This window comes from Elephas maximus, chromosome 6, assembly GCF_024166365.1.
Source record: "Elephas maximus indicus isolate mEleMax1 chromosome 6, mEleMax1 primary haplotype, whole genome shotgun sequence".
NCBI lineage: Eukaryota > Metazoa > Chordata > Mammalia > Proboscidea > Elephantidae > Elephas > Elephas maximus.
In genome coordinates this window covers 46,184,385-46,202,243 of record NC_064824.1, presented here as the reverse complement: position 1 = coordinate 46,202,243, position 17,859 = coordinate 46,184,385, and the positions used below count along the sequence as shown (strand labels likewise).

At 41.5% G+C, this 17,859-nt stretch overlaps 1 protein-coding gene across 5 annotated transcripts in view; it reads right to left on the bottom strand.

The window, feature by feature from the left end:
• Positions 1–11,131: 11,131 nt before the first annotated feature.
• Positions 11,132–17,859, bottom strand: part of LYPD6B (LY6/PLAUR domain containing 6B) — a 232,434-nt gene continuing 225,706 nt past the window's right edge. For all 5 annotated transcript variants that reach the window (XM_049887167.1, XM_049887169.1, XM_049887171.1 and 2 more), the window contains 2 exons: positions 14,394–14,521; positions 11,132–11,844 (listed from right to left, as the gene is read on the bottom strand). In XM_049887167.1, coding sequence (XP_049743124.1) covers positions 11,680–11,844; positions 14,394–14,521 — 293 coding nt within the window. In that variant the 3' untranslated portion in view covers positions 11,132–11,679. The remainder of the gene's footprint in view (positions 11,845–14,393; positions 14,522–17,859) is intronic.

Here is a 17,859-nt window from a genome sequence, read left to right as displayed (position 1 = left end):
CTTCTGAAAAATGAAGCACTGAAAACCTTGTGGAGCACAGTTCTACTCTGCAGCTTATAACTGACTTAAAAGAAAATGGAGATAACATAATAAGTTCATATTTGTTTGCAGCACTTGCTGACTGCCAACTATTTAAGAGAATCATCAGTTGGTCCTTCTGCAATGTTAGGAGGTGGATGGGGAATAAATAATAAGCATGAATGGGAAATCAAATACTGGTGAGGGTAAATACTTTATGAAGAATATTTCATGGACTCAATTCAACAGGTATTTAATGATTCTTGGGCAAAGCCATGATTTGCCTGCCATTGACCTCTATTACAGGAAACAGTGGTGCATAGGAAGTGAGAGGGGGTGGGGATTTGAGGACCCTTGGTGTCTAGATTTTTGTTTAGAACCATATCTCTCGTCAGGGGTCCAGGCCAAGCTCAATTCTTCAAGGACTAACTGACAAACTTTGAGGACCATTAAGCTTTAAGCTTCTTCCTCTATTCTTGCTTCCTTCTAGTCTAACCTTTCCTCGCTGTTCATTTTTATTAAGGATTCGGCACTGGGGTATCAGAGGTTGGTTTCTAACTGCTTCCTGTAAAGAATGAATCAATCAACAGTTGGCTACAATTTCAGAATTACAGAAATTTATCATAAAGAGGTAGGAGTTTTGTTGCATGGGGGGAAGCCGGGAGGGGAAGAACCTGATTCTCAAATGAGATATTAGATTGCAAAGCCATTTCCCACTCCAGTCTTATAAATAATTCACCTGCACACCAGTGGACCCACAAAAACATCATCAACCCATCCTCCATCCAAGTGAACCACAAGTAGTAAAAACTATCCCCATCCAACAACCTTATCCTACGTGCCTAATCTGGGCTGGGCGCTTAGTAAGGTAGAGCATAAGCCATTCAAACCCCAGCTGTTTATAAAGCCAAACTCTCAGAACAGAGCTGCAATGGATGAAGCTCCAAAAGAGTGACCAGTTAGGTCAGCCTTGACCTCTGAGTTTCAGGTAACTACCGAATTCCAGAAGAGATTCCAAGAGAGCAATCCTAAGAAGCTCTCAGGCAGGTGTGGTTTTCCTGCTCTGCGCAAATCTCAGATTACACTTCCCCTCAGGGCACTGCAGGCTTCTGTGAGTAAAAGAATTAAGTGCTGATTAGGATTCTGCAAGTGCCCTGGGAACTGGGGCCTCCCACATTCCTCGGTGCCATCCTTGCATCCTTAGCGCAAACACTTATGCACCTCTGACAAGGGACATCAAGCTACTTGAGGTAGTTGCCTTTCCAGAGCTGTTGATAGTGAAATGGAGAAGATTTGGCCTTGCCCCTTGCCTTGCTCAAAAAGCAGATAAGATCTAGCTAGCATTCTTGCTTTTTCTTTTTAATCAGTCAAGAAAATTTTGCCCCAAACTACTTGACTTTTTTCTCCCTAACCATAAACTCTAAGCTTTTCACCATGTTAACATTGTTTGCAATATGTGCTTCATTATCTTATTTAATTATGGTTAATCTTTCCACTTAATTAAACTCACTTTTTACTTTGAAACTTTGCATCAAAAAAGAAAAACAAGGATGTCATGTAGAATTATTTCACTAATTTATTATATCAGTCAAATAATTGCTCTCTGCCCCCAGGTAGTTAAAGATGAGACATTGTTGTAACTATGATCAAAATCTTTCTCTCATCTTTCTTCAAATTCCTGAATTTTTAAAGCCAGGTAAGTATATAAAAGCCCCATCCTGAATACTGCTGAGAAAACCTCTTCCGAAATCATTTGGGTTTATGATTACAAGAAAAGACTAAGCCCAAAAATGTGAGCTTATCAAATTTAGGCAAAATTCTGTGTTGTTCCTTTACTTTTCAACTTAGTTATAGCTTCATTTTCCTTTGTTGGATAAATTATAAAAGAACTTTTTTTTTTTCCTTGAGAATCTTTCCACATCTCTGAGAAATATACATTTTCACTCTGTTAATGAATTCTGGTCTAAATTCAGTAGTTAAATGCTGATAAATACTTAATATTCAGGACCAATCTCTGACTCAAGATTGAGTTATTTAGAATAATAAAAAACTAACTTCTTCAGAAATTCTTCAGAAGGTATATGGAAAGAGAGGAAACGAGAAAACAATCCTCATGAAACATTGCCTTCTTGATTGGTTTACAGTTGAGCCCTAGGGAGTGGTGGGCACTTCACACATAGAGATGAGTGCCATGGCTGGGATTAAAATCAATTCGGGACACTGACTTGTTCAGCAAATGTAAGAACAAAACCAAAGAAAAAGTATTTGAAGCTACCCCGTTTTAAGGCAACTTCTAATTTTTCTACCTTTGTTCAACCAAGGGTAATGGAAACAGGTCTGTATCAGATGAAGCCTATGCTGTGGAAAGCTCCCAAAGGGTTTAAATTCATTCACTCAGCACACGGTCATGAGTATGTAGGATTTACCACTTATTTAGAAATTGGTGTCTTACCTGCCCCCCGTTTCTGCAGGTTGTCCTCTCACATCTATCCACATTTGTAAGGTGGTGTTGGCTAAATGAAGTGTGTTCAATGGAACCCAAGGTGCTGGTTGAAGAAAAAGTTCTTTCATTGAATCGTTTGAGAAGTACTATATACTCTCTCCACTCTTTGCAGTTTACAATGCACACCAATGAAAAGAGAATGTAGTGGAAGTGACACTAAGCAGGGGTGTTGAGGGCTTCCCTGTTTGGGCCTGCTTCTAGCTAGCTGCGCAGTTAGGGCAAGCGTACATATCTTTCGAGGTCTCAGCTCTCTATCTCTAATATGATAGCATTGCCTCTGCCACCTTAACAACTCCTTCTCCACACAGGGCTCAGACTGTGGGAATCTGTGGCAGACATGGCTGGTTTCTCACCCAGAATCCATTTCTTCCTTCCTACTTTTTGGCTGCATGCCTATTTTGTTCCAATATCTACCTCCTCTGTAATGTAGCACCCATGCCTCAGGGGACATTGAACTCCTTTAGCTGTACTAAGCCAAGGGTGATCACATCTTCTTTGCTTGCGATTTGAGTCTGAGTGAAGACCTTCTTTTCTTTGAGAGCTTCCAGCTGTAGCTCTCTATCTAGTATTCTGGACAGTGAATGGGAGGTATGGAACAGCTGTGGCCATCTTGCTACCAGAGGACAAAAGAATAGCAGAAGAAGCCAGAACCACTGGGTTAGGTCCATCCTAAAACCCACTCTTAGTGTGTGAGCCAATAAATTCACTTATTCCAATTTGAGTGGGACTCTGTTACTTGCAGCCAAAGCCATCCCAATGCATACAGTGTTCTATAAAAGGCACCCTCTCTAGGGACACTCAAAGATCCTTATCAGAATCTGTCTCCAGGTGCTGCTTGCCCTTGTTGTCTATCTTCTTTTAGAGATTATTTGCATTGGATCTGTTTTTAGTCTCTGCTTAGCACCTTTGACAGGCTCCCCTTGCCCTTTGCATTGCTCCTACTGCCTTGCTCAGCTTCCCTCCCAGGGACTCCAGTCAATAGTCAGAACCCTGGACCTCCTGCTTGCCTGTAAAGGGCAGCCAGCAAGCAGTTCCTGGGGCCCCAGGCCTCTCGAGACCATTCCTGTCATGGCATCCCTCCAAAGCTCCAGAGACTTTCTGTTGCTTCCTGCCCCTTAACTACTTGCTGCCATGTTATCACTCATGGCAACTCCCTGTGTGTCAAAGTAAAACTGTGCTCTGAAGAGTTTTTCATGGCTGATTTTTCAGAAGTAGATTGCCAGGTCTTTCTTCCAAGGTGCTTCTGATGGAATCGGATCTCCAACCTTTCTGTTAACAGCTGAGTTTGTTAAACTGAGTTTGCACCAATTTTCATGTACTTCAAAATGTCCTTACATGGAAGTTTAGAAATTGAGTGATCTCTCAGCATAGGTCTCTGAAGCCTGATGCTGGGGCCCTAGGTTATTGTTTCTAAAAGAAAGGCCCTAAAACTACCAGTATCAGAATCACCTGAGATGCTTGCTAAAAATGCAGATTCTCAATAGTATTCCTGGGATGGAGCTGGTGTAGCTCTATTTTTCACAGCCAAAACCATGGTTATCTTACATGCCCCAGATCACCCCAAAGACAGCTCAGTGTCCACCTCAGCATCAGATGAAGTGGAGGCAGTGGGAGAAGGGGACTGGGACCAGGAAGGAGACAGAGAACCATGAAGATGAAGGGACAAATGGGAAGTGTGCTAGGAAGACGCTGGGCTGTTTCTGATGCACACAGTGGAACTATGCCCAAAGGCCAACTCAAATTACAACAGCCATTTGTTTTCCAGTTTCTGTAACTTTCACCTTTGAACATCTACTAGCCTTTGTCACTGGCATGATTTGCGCCCAGACACATCCAGCATCACAATGTGACCGACCCTCTCACAAATCAAAGACTTGATGATGAAGAACAATGTGAAAAATAAAATGTCCAAGATCCAAATGTCAGAGCAAACTTTTATAAGCTGGCAATCTAAATGTCACAAAAATTTTGCAAAAGAGTCATTTTACAAATGTGAAATATGTTTTCCCGATTCCACACCTCACCTCCCAAATCCATGCCAGTCCAGATTGCTCATTTCACACTTTGTGTGGCTTTCTAAGTTCTTCCTCAGTGAGAAAGAGAAGCCAACCCACCTCCTTCCCTTTTCTTCTGAAATATATTTTACACAGTAACTCACATGAAAGAATGCAGATGGTATGGAAAAAAATGACTGTGATTTCTGACTGCTAGCTTCACTGAGAGTTAATTTAGGGAGTTTAGATGTAGCTGGGAAAAAGAAGTGTTCAGTTCCTTTTTTGTCTTTTTCAGGAAAGAACTGATGGATGGAAATTCAAAGAGTATTGCAGAATACACAGCTATTCAAAATGGAACTTTGACAGGCCTCAAACCCTCCTCATATTCACAGGTAATCCCCTTGTTTCCTCTCATAGCAACAAATCTGCATGTTCCCCTTTCCTGCCCCCACTACTCTACTTCTCACTGGACATACTGGTGCCAAAGTATTCCTCATTTTTTTGCTCACTAAGGGCAAATTAAATTACTCCAAGGTCTTGAGACACTTGTCCATTTCAGACACCCATGCAATGAACAACAAAAAAATTATGCAATGGAGTCTAATAATTGAATTTATTTATTTTTTGGATCTGAGTTTTTAAATTGCATTGGAGATACCACGTAGAGTCAACTTACAATGCACAGGGCTTTCGTGTTAGGATTCAAAGGTCAGATGTTGGAAACAGGGCCTTCTGGTCCCCAACACCACCCCCATCTCTTATTTTCTAGTTTACCCAACACCCAGTGCCATCTAATCGATTCCGACTCATAGCGACCCTACAGGACAGAGTAGAACTGCCCCACAGAGTCTCCAAGGAGCGCCTGGCGGATTCCAACTGCCGACCCTTTGGTTTTCTAGTTTAGAGGCTCCCAAAGTGGCTATGTATCAGAATCACCTGGGAAGTTTGTTAAAAATACAGATTTTCTCACTCAACCCAGACATAAAGAAACCAACCTTCTGGAGTTGGGAGGTCAAGAGTGTGTTTTGTGGTATTTTTACAAGCTCCCTTAAGTGATCCTCAGGTAGGCACCAAGGACCCATTTTCTGAAGACATTTGGGGAGCACTTTTCCAATGTGCCCAGTGGTTCTTGAACTTGAGCGTGCATCAGAATCACCTGGAAGCCTGGTTAAAACACAGCTCTAACCCTCAGAGTTTCTGATTCACTGGGTCTGAGATGGAGCCCACAAATCTGCGTTTCTAAGTGTCCAGGTGATGCTGATGCTGCTGGTCTGAGGACCACACTTTGAGAACCACAGCTCTAATCCAGGCTACGTGTCCACATATTCCCTGTTTATTAGCATTTCTACTACATGGCCAAGCACCAGGCTTTAGAGGAAGGAATCATTCTCCTAGGTCAGGATTAACAAACGTGGTTTATCATCACAATCAACTGGGGGCATATTTTTTAAATTTAACATTCAATTACAGGGCTTGGGCTTTATCCTAGATCTACTGAATCATCATTTCCAAGATGCCCAGCGAACATGTATTCTCCTTAAGTTACCCAGAAGATTCTAATTTATTACGAGGATTTGAAACCATTGCCTTAGATAAGCCAGATTTGTGAGTTCATGAATAACCTATATAGGCAGTCCCCAGGTAACGAATGAGAACCATTCCTAACTATGTTGTTAAGTCAGGGCTTGAGCTGATTCCGGTTCAACCCCCTGCTGAAATTTGCATTTCCACTCCAGATATACTAAATCAGAATCTACATTTTAATAAGTCTGCATCAGAATCTACACTTTAACAAGATCCAATCACCTGTGGATCTTGTTAAAATGGAGATTCTGATTCAGTATATCTGGGGTGGAAATGCAAATTATCAGCAAGGGGCTTAACCAGAAAAACTAGTTCAGAAAACTGCTTTAAGTCAAATTTGTAGGGAAGTCAGAACAGGTGCATACAGTTCTTATTTAGCCTTACTTTAGTGCAAGAAGGAGCCCTGGTAGCATACTAATTAAGAACTCAGCTGCTAACCAAAAGGTTGGCAGTTCGAATCCACCAGCCACTTCTTGGAAACCCTATGGGACAGTTCCGCCCTTCCTATAGGGTCACTATGAGTTGGAATTGACTCAAAGGCAATGGGTTTGGTTTGCTGAGTGCAAGAAAAGTCTTGAAGCCTTTTCAATGATTTAAAAGCTGCATGTGCAGCACGTGAAGGTGGTTGTGATAAAGAATTTGTTGCGAGTAGGGGTTGGTTCAATCGTTTCAAAGGGAGGGCAAATTTACATGACATTAAAGGACAACTACGAGTTGTCTGTAAGTTGGACATTCATAACTCAGGGATTGCCTGCATTAAAAAATTGTTATCTGAAATTCAAATTTACTTGGGCATCCTGCAGTTTAATTTGCTAAATCTGGCAACTCTACTCACTGCATTGTATTTCAAGACGAGTTTGTTTCCTCTATGCACACCCTCCTTTGCTCAACAGATCCCTGTTTTACATGCTTAGGGGGGTGGTAGTGAGGAAAGAAACTCATGCAAACGCTGTGTGGGTGAAGAAGGGAAAATTAAGATGTTTACTCAGGAAAGAAAAAAAATATAGCAAAGGAAAATTCACAATCTAGACAGCAAAAACAAAAGTAGAAAAAAAATTACTGTCTGCTAATGGTTTTTTTTACCAGGCAATTGATCAATATTACACAGTCAAAAGAAACCCTTGGGAATAAAAAGACACCGAAGATGCTTTATAAATGTTCCAAGTGACACATATGTAATTCCAAACAAGCATAAGCTATGAAAACTCAAATACTTGCTGAGTGAAAGGCAGGTAAACCTACATCAGGCTTCACAACTGATGTTTCCAGGTGAGTTGGGCCAGAGACGACAAGATAATGACATCTGCCCCTCCCTGGTTTATTAGAAGCTTAAAAAAAAAAAAAAAAATTTTTTTCTTTTTTTTTTTTAAACAGACTTAAGAGGAGACGCTCACATGCTTCAAGGAAGAGATGAAAATAACTACAGCCCAGCACCTCATGTCAGCACATAATTACTACGATAACAAATAGAATAAATGGAACAAACAAGAAATGGGCACTAATGCAGAAGACAAAAGCAAACCAGGGGGAAAAAACCAAAAAGCAAACCCACTGCTGTCAAGTCGATTCCGACTCATAGCGACCCTATAAAACAGAATAGAACTGCCCCATAGGGTTTCCGAGGAGCACCTGGTGGATCTGAACGGCCAACCTTTTTTGGTTAGCAGCTGTAGCTCTTAACCACTATACCACCAGGGTTTCCAAACCAGGGAAAAGAGCTGGCAAACCATTATAAGGAGTAACCACCATCAGCATCACAGCTCTTGCAAAGAAAACAACATTCTCCCAGAGCACTCCTGCCATTCTGTAGGTCAGCAACCTTGTACTGTAAAGAGTAAGACTGTAAATATTTTAGGTTTTACAGGCCATATAGTCTCAGTGGTAAATACTCAACCCATTGCAGTGTGGAAGCAGCTATAGATAATACATAAATGAAAAGGCATGGCTGTGCTCCAATAAAACTTTATTCACAAAAATAGGAGGCAGGGAAAAACTAATTACCAACTTTATATGCAAAGGAAAGAGGCCCTGGATAAGCATAGCATTACTGAAGAAAAAGAATAAAGCAGGAGGCTTCACACTACCTGATCTCAGAACCTACTATACAGCCTCAGGATTCAAAACAGCCTGCTACTGGTGCAATGACAGACACATAGACCAATGGGAACAGAATTGAGAACCCTGACATAAATCCATCCACCTATGGTCTGCTGATCTTTGACAAAGGATCAAAGTCCATTAAATGGGGAAAAGACAGTCTTTTTAACACATGGTGCTGGCAAACCTGGATGTTCATCTGTGAAAAAATGAAACAGTACCCACACCTCATACCATACACAAAAGCTAACTCAAAATGGATCAAAGACCTATATATAAAACCTAAGATGATAAAGATCATGGAAGAACAAATAGGGACAATACTAGGGGCCCTAACAGATGGCATAAATACAATACAAACCACAACTAACACCAGAAGATAAAACAGATAACTGGGAGCTCCTAAAAATTAAATACTCATGCTCATCAAAAGACTTCACTACAAGAATAAAAACAGAATCTATGGTCTGGGAAAATATTTTTAGCTACAACATAGCCAACAAGGGTCTAATCTCTAAAATCTATAGAATACTTCAAAACCTCAACAAAAAGACAAATAATCCAATTAAAAAACAGGCAAAAGATATGAACAGACACTTTGCCAAAGGAGACATTCAGGTGGCTAAGAGACACATAAGGAAATGCTCATGATCATTAGCCATTAGAGAATTGAAAATAAAACTACAATGAGATACCATCTCACCCCAACATCACTGTACTAATCAAAACAACAGAAAATAATGTTGAAGAGGTTGCAGGGTGATTGAAACTCTTATGCACTGCTGGTGGGAACGTAAAATGGTACAACCACTATGGAAAATGACATGGAATCTCCTTTAAAAGCTAGAAATAGAAATACCATATGATCCAGCAATCCTACTCCTAGGAATATATCCTAGACAAATGACAGCTGTTACATGACTAGACATATGAACACCCATGTTCACTGCAGCATTATTCACAAGAGCAAAAAGATGGAAATAACCTAAATGCCCAACAATAGATGAATGGATGAACAAATTATGGTACATACACACAATGGAACACTACACAACAATAAAGAACAATGATGAATCCAGGAGAAACATCTCACAACATGGATGAATCTGGAGGGCATTATACTAAGTGAAACAAGTCAATCACAAAAGGATAAATATTGTATGAGACCACTGTTATAAAAACTCAAGTAAAGGTTTATACACAGAAAAAAAAAAATTTTTTTCAATGGTTATGAGGAAGGGGAGGAGTGGGGTGGGGAGAGGAAATCATTAACTAGATAGTAGACAAGTGTTAACTTTGGTGAAAGGAAAGATAATACACCATACAAGGGAAGTCAGCACAACTTGACCAAGGCAAAGTCATAGAAGCTTCCTAGACGCATCAAAACACCTTGAGGGACCGAGTTACTGGGACTCAGGGCTGGAAAACATAGTCTTGGGGGACATCTAGGTCAACTGGAATAACATAGTTCATAAAGAAAATATTCTACATCCTACTTTGGTGAGTAGTGTCTGGGGTCTTAAAAGTTTGCGAGCAGCCAGCTAAGATACATCTATTGGTCCCATCCCATCCAGAGCAAAGAAGACTACAAAAGACAAAGAAACAAGGAATATTAGTCCAAAGGACTAATGGACCACATGAACCACATCCTCCTCCACCAGCCTGGGCCCAAAGTAACTAGATGGTATTCTGCTACCACTACTGACCGCTCTGGTAGGGATTACAAGAGAGAGTCCCAGAGAGAGCGGGAGAAAAATGTAGAACAAAATCCAAATTTACAAAAAAAGACCAGACTTACTGGTCAGAGACTGGAGAAACCTCTGAGACTACGGCCCCCTAGACATCCTTCTAACTCATAACTGAAGCCACTCCCAAAGTCCACCTTTCAACCAAAGATTATACAGGCTTATAAAACAAACAATAGCACACGTGAGGAATGAGCTTCTTAGTTCAATCAAGTATACAAGACCAAATGGGCAACATCTGCAAAGACAAGACGGCAGAAAAGGACAGGAAATCTGGACAAATAGACATGGGGGACCTGGGGTAGAAAGAAGGAGAGGGCTGACACATTGGGATTGCAACCAATATCACAAAGCAATTTATATATAAATTTTTGAATGAAAAACTAATTTGCACTGTAAACTTTCACCTAAAGCACACACACACACACAAAAGGAGGTGGGCCAGACTTGGGGCCAACCCCTGTCATAGGTGAACCCAGGCAGCAGAGACAATCTTGTTAGCATATTCTACAGAGCACCCAGCACTCTAATAGTGGATGTGCGATAAAGCAAACAATTAATTCATGACTGCACATGCAAGGGCAGAGTGTAAAAGGTCACATTCTAAGTGCAAAGGCAGAAAATAAGGATTGTAGAAACATGGAGAAGATGCTCATTTGAAATTCTGAGATAGTATTATAAAAGCAGAAGAGAAGAAGACAAGGAGGTTAAACATTTTAAACGTGTAGAGAGGTTCTCTTGGCGGCCTGACATACAAAGATGACCATATGGACCATATAGAGAAGGGCCATCTTGCCAATTTTCTGCTTGTTGTTGTTGTTAGCTGCCAAGTTGGCCCCAATCCATGGCAACACCACGCACAACGGAACAGAACACTGCTGGGTCCTGCACCATTAGGGACTCTTTAAAGCTGCTACTGCTGAGGGGGCATCTTGTTTTTGGGTGTCATCATCCCTAATCAGGGAGGTTTACTGACCTTCTCAATTCACTAAGGTTGCATTTCACATCCTAAGTAGTGTCCTGCCCAGGGGAAAAAAAGTGGATTTGGCACCAAATTTTATAGTTTATGCCAGAACATATCACCGATGCAGAAAACATGACTTCAGTGACCTCCTTCATGACACTGGTAAATGTGTTTTATCTGTGGTCTCCATGTCAGTCAAGAAATCACAAACATGCATTTACATTGTATAATTTAAAAGTTTTATTTCCCACCCGACAATTAGCAAACGGATTTCATATTAGTTCAACTGGAAGTTCTCTTCCAACAGCTGCCTTTCTGGTTTACTATGTCCTTGGTGGGGAAACTGCTTTGTCATCCCAAGTAAGGGTGAGATTTCATAGTCACGCTCTGAGCTAATCACAGAACTGAGAGAGTATGACCTAGCAGCTTCTGAGGGACTCTGAGGGGTCAAGAAGTACTTTCAGCTAAAGGCCTGGTCAGGCTCCCTAGGTACTGCAACCCATTATAGATGCTGGAAGGATCCTCCTTGCAGAACTAACAACAGGCAGCCCCCTTTGACAAGGAAACCTGGAAACTAGATAATCCCTCTCCTCCTGGTCCTGTGATGCCATGCATGAGCATTTTAGCTAAGCAGACAACCGGCTCTGCTTCAGGGTCCAATGTGCACTCTTCACCAAGAGCCAAGTTGGTCTTTACTTAAAAGCTCACTGTTGACACAGTTTTTACACTTGTGCTGTAGAGGGCTGGTGTCTGCCTCTCCGAGGAATGGTGGCATCATAGCAATGGAAGGGTGAAGACCCAGGCAAGTACTGGTAGGCAGAGCGTGTGGGTGCTGCTGCTAGATGTCCTCTGAGCGTGCATTACTGCGAAGACTGCATTCGTGTGATTGGTGGGTAATTCTACATTGCAGATCATTCCTTCACAGCAAGACCTACACTCCTGTTATGAAAGGGAGAGGAGAGGGAAAAGAGAGTGAATACCAGGAATAATAAACCAAAAAAACCCATTGCAGTCGAGTCAATTCTGACTCATAGCGACCCTATAGGGAATAGTAGGGAGGGAGTAAAACAAAGAAAAACTGAAGAAAGGCCTCCTCAGCTCTCCTGCAGACAGAAGAATTAGAGATGGCTTTCCAGTCTACGGTCACCAGGCCCTGGGGTGCCCTCCCCTCACTGACCGGGAAGTAAAGCATATCTGGAGAGTCTTTTCATCCTAACTGTGATTTACTTGTGTCAAACCAACCATAAGCAAGGGAAAGAAGAGGAAGGGAAACTGACTGAATAAGACTGCTAGATGGGTTCAACAAATCTTCCAAGGTTTGTAAGGGAAAACATTCAGACAAAATGAAAGCTGGGAGCTTTTTGGATTAGTCATTGATTTTCTTTCTCAGTACTACTTGTTAGGGGGTAATAATGACTCCCATTGTCTATGCTAACACCTGATTCCTATCATTACACCAGCAATGGCTTGCTAATTATGGCTGCTGAGTGGTGAAAAGGGAAGGGTCGCTTACAGTACAAGGTTACAGATGTTTCCAAGGAAAGCCATCTCCTGTTGTAATACCCTTGTGTGCCTGGTACTGCCTTAACCTGATAAACCTGGCCAGGAAGTCTAGACAACATAAAGACATCCACTGCTAGGTCCCTGTGTAGCGCAAATGGTTTATGCTTCACCACTAGTGCCAGGTGCTCCTTGGAAACTCTATGGGGCAGTTCTACTCCGTCCTATAGGGTCGCTATGAGGCGGAATCGACTCGACGGCACTGGGTACTAGCGTAGAGGTCAGTGGTTCAAAACCCACCCAGCGGCACTGTGGGAGAAGGGCCTGGTGATCTGCTTCTGTAAAGATTACAGCCGAGAAAACTCTGTGGAGCAGCTCTCCACAGCAACAGGTTTGGTTTTTGTGAAATTTTTTAAAGTATCTAGATCAGTGGTTCCCAACCCTGGCTGCACACCAGAATCAAGTTGAGGAACTTTAAAAAAAGATACTGATGCCCAGCGCCCCTCCCCCCACACCCCTGGTTCTGTTTCAATTGGTCTGGGGTGACCTCTGCCACCACTAACTTAGCTTGTTGCTGCAAACGCTCCCCAGTGAGTTTCATGTGTAGCCAGAGCAAAAAGCCACTGATGTGAGAACCATTTTCTGTACTTCGGGCCAAGTCAAATTCTAAAACCTCATGAAATTAACATACTTGCAAGTATTTTTTTTTTCTCAAACATTTCAGTACCACAGGCATTTAGAATGATAGAATGAGAAAGTTAAAGAAATCACTTGATTGCAAATGCCTCTATGGTTCATCATATTAAATGGAGGTTAATCTTTCAGACTCTCACTTCCTCATCTAAGTGGAGGTAGTGAGTGAGACAAGGTTTCCTTTAGTAAGAGGTGTCACAATACACCATTCTTCTCTTTCCACCTTCTTGCTTTCCAGTGTAGTGGTCTTGATAGTTCCTGGCCTAGAACAAAACAGGTGAGCTGGGCTCTGGAGTATCTGTCATGCTCTCATGGATGGTTTGTTCTTGAGCCACTGAAGCTGGCCTCAGAAAATTCACAGAAATTCAAGGTCTAGGGCCTAGCTCTGGATGCTAGGAATTATTCTTTTGGGTGACATTATTTGTTGTTGATGGAAATGAAGTCTTCAACTTCTCTTTGGTCTCCACTTCATCACTGTAATGTATGTAGTCTTTCCTCAAATTATGAATAAGTTTGACATATTACTTATGGTTCCTGCCTTCCCCATGACATATAATTCACCATTCCTAGTGTTATGGAGCCCCGGTGGCGCAGTGGTTAAGAGCTTGGCTGCTAACCAGAAGGCTGGCAGTTTGAGTCCACCAGGTGCTCCTTGGAAACCCTACACAGCAGTTCTACTCTGTCCTATAGGGTCACTATGAGTTGGGATTGACTCGATGTCAAGGGGTTTGGTTTTGGTTTTTGGTTACTAGTGTTATGAATTGTGTCCCAGAAAAATGTGTGTCAACTTGGCTAGGCCACGATTCCCAGCATTGCGTGGTTGTCCACCATTTTGTGATCTGATATGATTTTTCTGTGTTGTAAACCCTACCTCTATGATGTTAATGAGGCAGGATTAGAGGCAGTTATCAATCTACCGGATTAGGTTGTATCTTGAGTCAATCTCTTTTGAGATATAAAAGAGAGAACTGAGCAGAGAGGAGAGGACTTCATTACCACCAAGCAAGAAGGGCCAAGAGTGCACACATCCTTTGGACCTGGGATCCCTGTGCTGAAAAGCTCCTAGACCAGTGGAAGATTGATGACAAAGACCTTACACCAGAGCTGACAGAAAGAGACAGGCTTCCCCTGGAGCTGGCACTCTGAATTTGGACTTCTAGCTTCCTAAACTGTGAGAGAATGAACTTCTGTTTGTTAAAGCCACCACTTATGGTATTTGTCACAGCAGCACTAGAGAACTAAGACACCTAGCATGAAGCTTTTAAAAAGTAACTCCATACACACACGATCCTTACTGTATGTTCAGAATCTCTGTGGTAGCAGCCAACAAAATGGCATTCACTCTTGGAGGCACACTTTTTGGTGATGGATGTACTCCTTCCATGACTGGTGAAGTGATGAACTGTCAAACAGTACTGTGTATCTAGGCATAAAAATAAATAAATAAATAAATCAAGGCAACTATGTCTTCCACATTGCAAAAAAGACTTCTCAACAATCACTTTAGAAATAACTCATATTCAGGATGATCTGAGGTTTCCAGGCAAGAAATTAACTGGCAGTGAACTCTAGAGTTTCCAGGTGGTATTTTTTGAAGACCATAGCTCCTGAAGCACACGTGTGTTTTGAAAATGAATATAAGTGGGCACCTATCTTTGGTACCAGCTAAAGCTAAGAAAAAACTTTGCAAGCTCTTCATCAGAGCCATAGGTCTGTTTATTTCAACTGAAAGTATGTCCCTCTTTCTCTTTATTTTTCTTCTTTCTCTCCTGCCTTTCTCTCTGAAGCACATGTCCTATAACTCTAAAGTAAAATTAAAATTGTGAATTTAAAATGCAATGGGCCAGAACACTTGTCTTTGCATTATTCAACATTTGTTTCTTATATACTAATAGACCATGTGGTGAACTGAGTGAAAAGCAGGTGCTTCGAATTACACATCAAGATCACATTCCTTCCTCATCTTGTTCTTTTTGATGCTGTAATCTAACTTCCCTGGCATTTCCTCACCCACTTATTTCCATTTTTTCTTGTCCTGTTTAATTAACTCTTACTTTCTCTGTTTCTCCCCACCCGTGGAGAGCTGGCAATTGTACAGAGTTATCCTTATAACTTTAAACATTCATATTCTACTTAGGATGCTTCCCACAAAGTTATTTCATTCAATATTCTAGGACATTCCACCTCGGTCCAGTGACTCTCCTATACGTATCTCCACCCAATGAAATGCTATTTAGTTTATCGAGCAGAAACTACAGCAGGAATATTGTAGAATGGGAATAAAACTAGACTAAATCTGAGAATATTGGGCTTTTGGAATTATCTCTGTCAGAAGTGAGCAAGCCATATTAGAGCCTTTGAGCTTTGTTTTCTTTTTTGTAAATTGATGGTAATACATTTTATTACGTTTAGTCAAGTAGAGGGTCAGCAAAAATAAAGGAAACCTTCAATGAGATGGAGTGACACAACAGCCACAAGAATAGACTCAAACATACCAATGACCATGAAGATGGCACATGACAGGGCAACATTTCATTCTGTTATACATTAGGTCGCAATGAGTAGGAGCTGACTTGATGGCAACTAACATTTTGCTAGAGTTGTTGTAGGCTTTAAATAATAGCAAACACATATTGCTATGTGTTAACTCATATACTCCTCAAAATAAGCCTGTAAGGTAAGGCATATTACCAAAAAAAAAAAAAAAAAAACCCCATTGCCATCAAGTCAATTCTGACTCGTAGCAACCCTATAAAAAAAAAAAAAAAAAAACCCTATAGGACAGAGTAAAACTGCCCCATAGGGCTTCCAAGGAGCACCTGAAGGATTCAAACTGCTGACCTTTTAGTTAGCAGCCTGTAGAGTAATGCTATTCAGCAATATGCATCCCCTCCTAATGGAATCAGCTTTGCTCTTCCCTGAAACATGCTGGGGATGAATTTGGGATGGACTCAGGCTAAGGTACAAGGCCAGCGGTGGCGTGACTGGGCCAGTGGCTGAGGCTAAGGGACACCTTAGCAACAAGAAGAAAAACATCTGTGCCTGAACATGAAGTTCCTGGGAATGCTGACTACCCAAGGACATGGGAGAAAATGAGCCTTGGTCCCAGCTGGAATGGTATATAAGCTTGTGTCCCCTGCTAGGTGGTTATGGAATGCTAACCTGGTCCAGCCACTGCCCTGGGCCATGGTCCTACAAGTAAGTTTCCCAATAAACCATATATCATGATCGCTGGTTCCAGAGTCTTTCTTCAGTCTCTTGGAGATGTGGCCGACCTTGGGTCCAGGTGCTGCTGGGTTGTTACATAACACAGCCATAACTCTTAACCACTACGCCACCAGGATTTCCAAGGCATACTAATAGATTCATTTTAGAGATGAAGAAACCAAGATACAGTTTCTTGCCTTTGGTCACCTAAGAAGAAAGTGGTAGAAGGTAGTAGTCTAACAGAGACAGTTTTCTAGAGTTTGTAGCCTTCACCAGCACATTACTCTGCCTCTTCGTGTATTTAATACTAAACTAGACGGTGCTGTAGAGTGCTCTCCAGGATTAGCTGCCTTCTGGATTCAGAAGGAAAGGAAGCAACAGAATGCTTTGGAGAAGGCATTTTAATTTATCCTCCAAACAAAGAGCTAAAAACTGGTAGCAGCATGAATTCATATAGAATGTCACACATGCTAAAAGTCCGAGTAAAAGCAAAACAAGAAATGTCATTCTTGTCATATTCTGTTACATAGAGAACCTCTTTTAACAACACCAAAAGACCACAGAAGTGAAGCTGTAGGGTGAAAAAGAAACCTGAGATGACGGAGAACAATAGCTGCAGGCCTGTTTGCCCCAAGAAATGGTTGATTATCACTTGCCCAAATAATAAAGTGAAAAGTAAGAAAGTACATCTTAGTTATAATTCCAGGTGCTTAGTGTCTTTGGGACCTGACTGGCATGTGGTCAAGTATGCGCTGTCACGCCATGCTGGAATGTGGAGGCGGTCCATGTGGATCTCTTTAAGGGTCAGGTTTTCAGGGAAGACGTGATAAACCTGACTCTCTGCCACCCTCCCCACCTCTGATACTTTCTTGGTGATGAAAAGCTGCAGCTTTCCCCTTTTCCCACGTTTCAAAAGAGATGAAATTTTAAAGCCCAGAAATAGCCATGCACCATCCCAATTAAATATGGATTTGGTTAATGAATGACATATTGGAGCATGAAGCACAGACCTAGGAGGAGCAATGTTTTGGTACAAAAGAAAACCATGGTCCATGAAGATACAACTAAGAGGTTAGGCATCAGTGTCCAATTAACTAGTCTCCTAACCCATACCATCCAGTTTTTGGAGGAATTTAAAGCAAATCGTTAAAGAACGATACCCATCGTCTGAAATAAGTTAGTAAAGAGAGGAATCGGTCAACTGTGAAAACTTTGAGATAATATTTCTGTGAAAAGCTTAGAAGCCCCCAAATACATAAATCATGCATGCACGTGCACTGACAAGTGCACACACATGATTTAAAGATGGCCACTCTACGGGAATGTGAAAGAACCATGAGAAAAAATGTTTTGGTAATTATTCTTGAGAAGAAAATACTACTATCTGTATAGATGTCATAGCCATTTTTGTTAGTTTGTAGCATAAGCTTCTTGGGCTCTGTGGGGTCTCCAATGAGTACTACCTTCTGGCTCCACACATTGGCTTTATCTGGAATATAAAAAAAACCTAACCCATTACCGTCGAATTGATTCCAACTCATAGTGACCCTACAG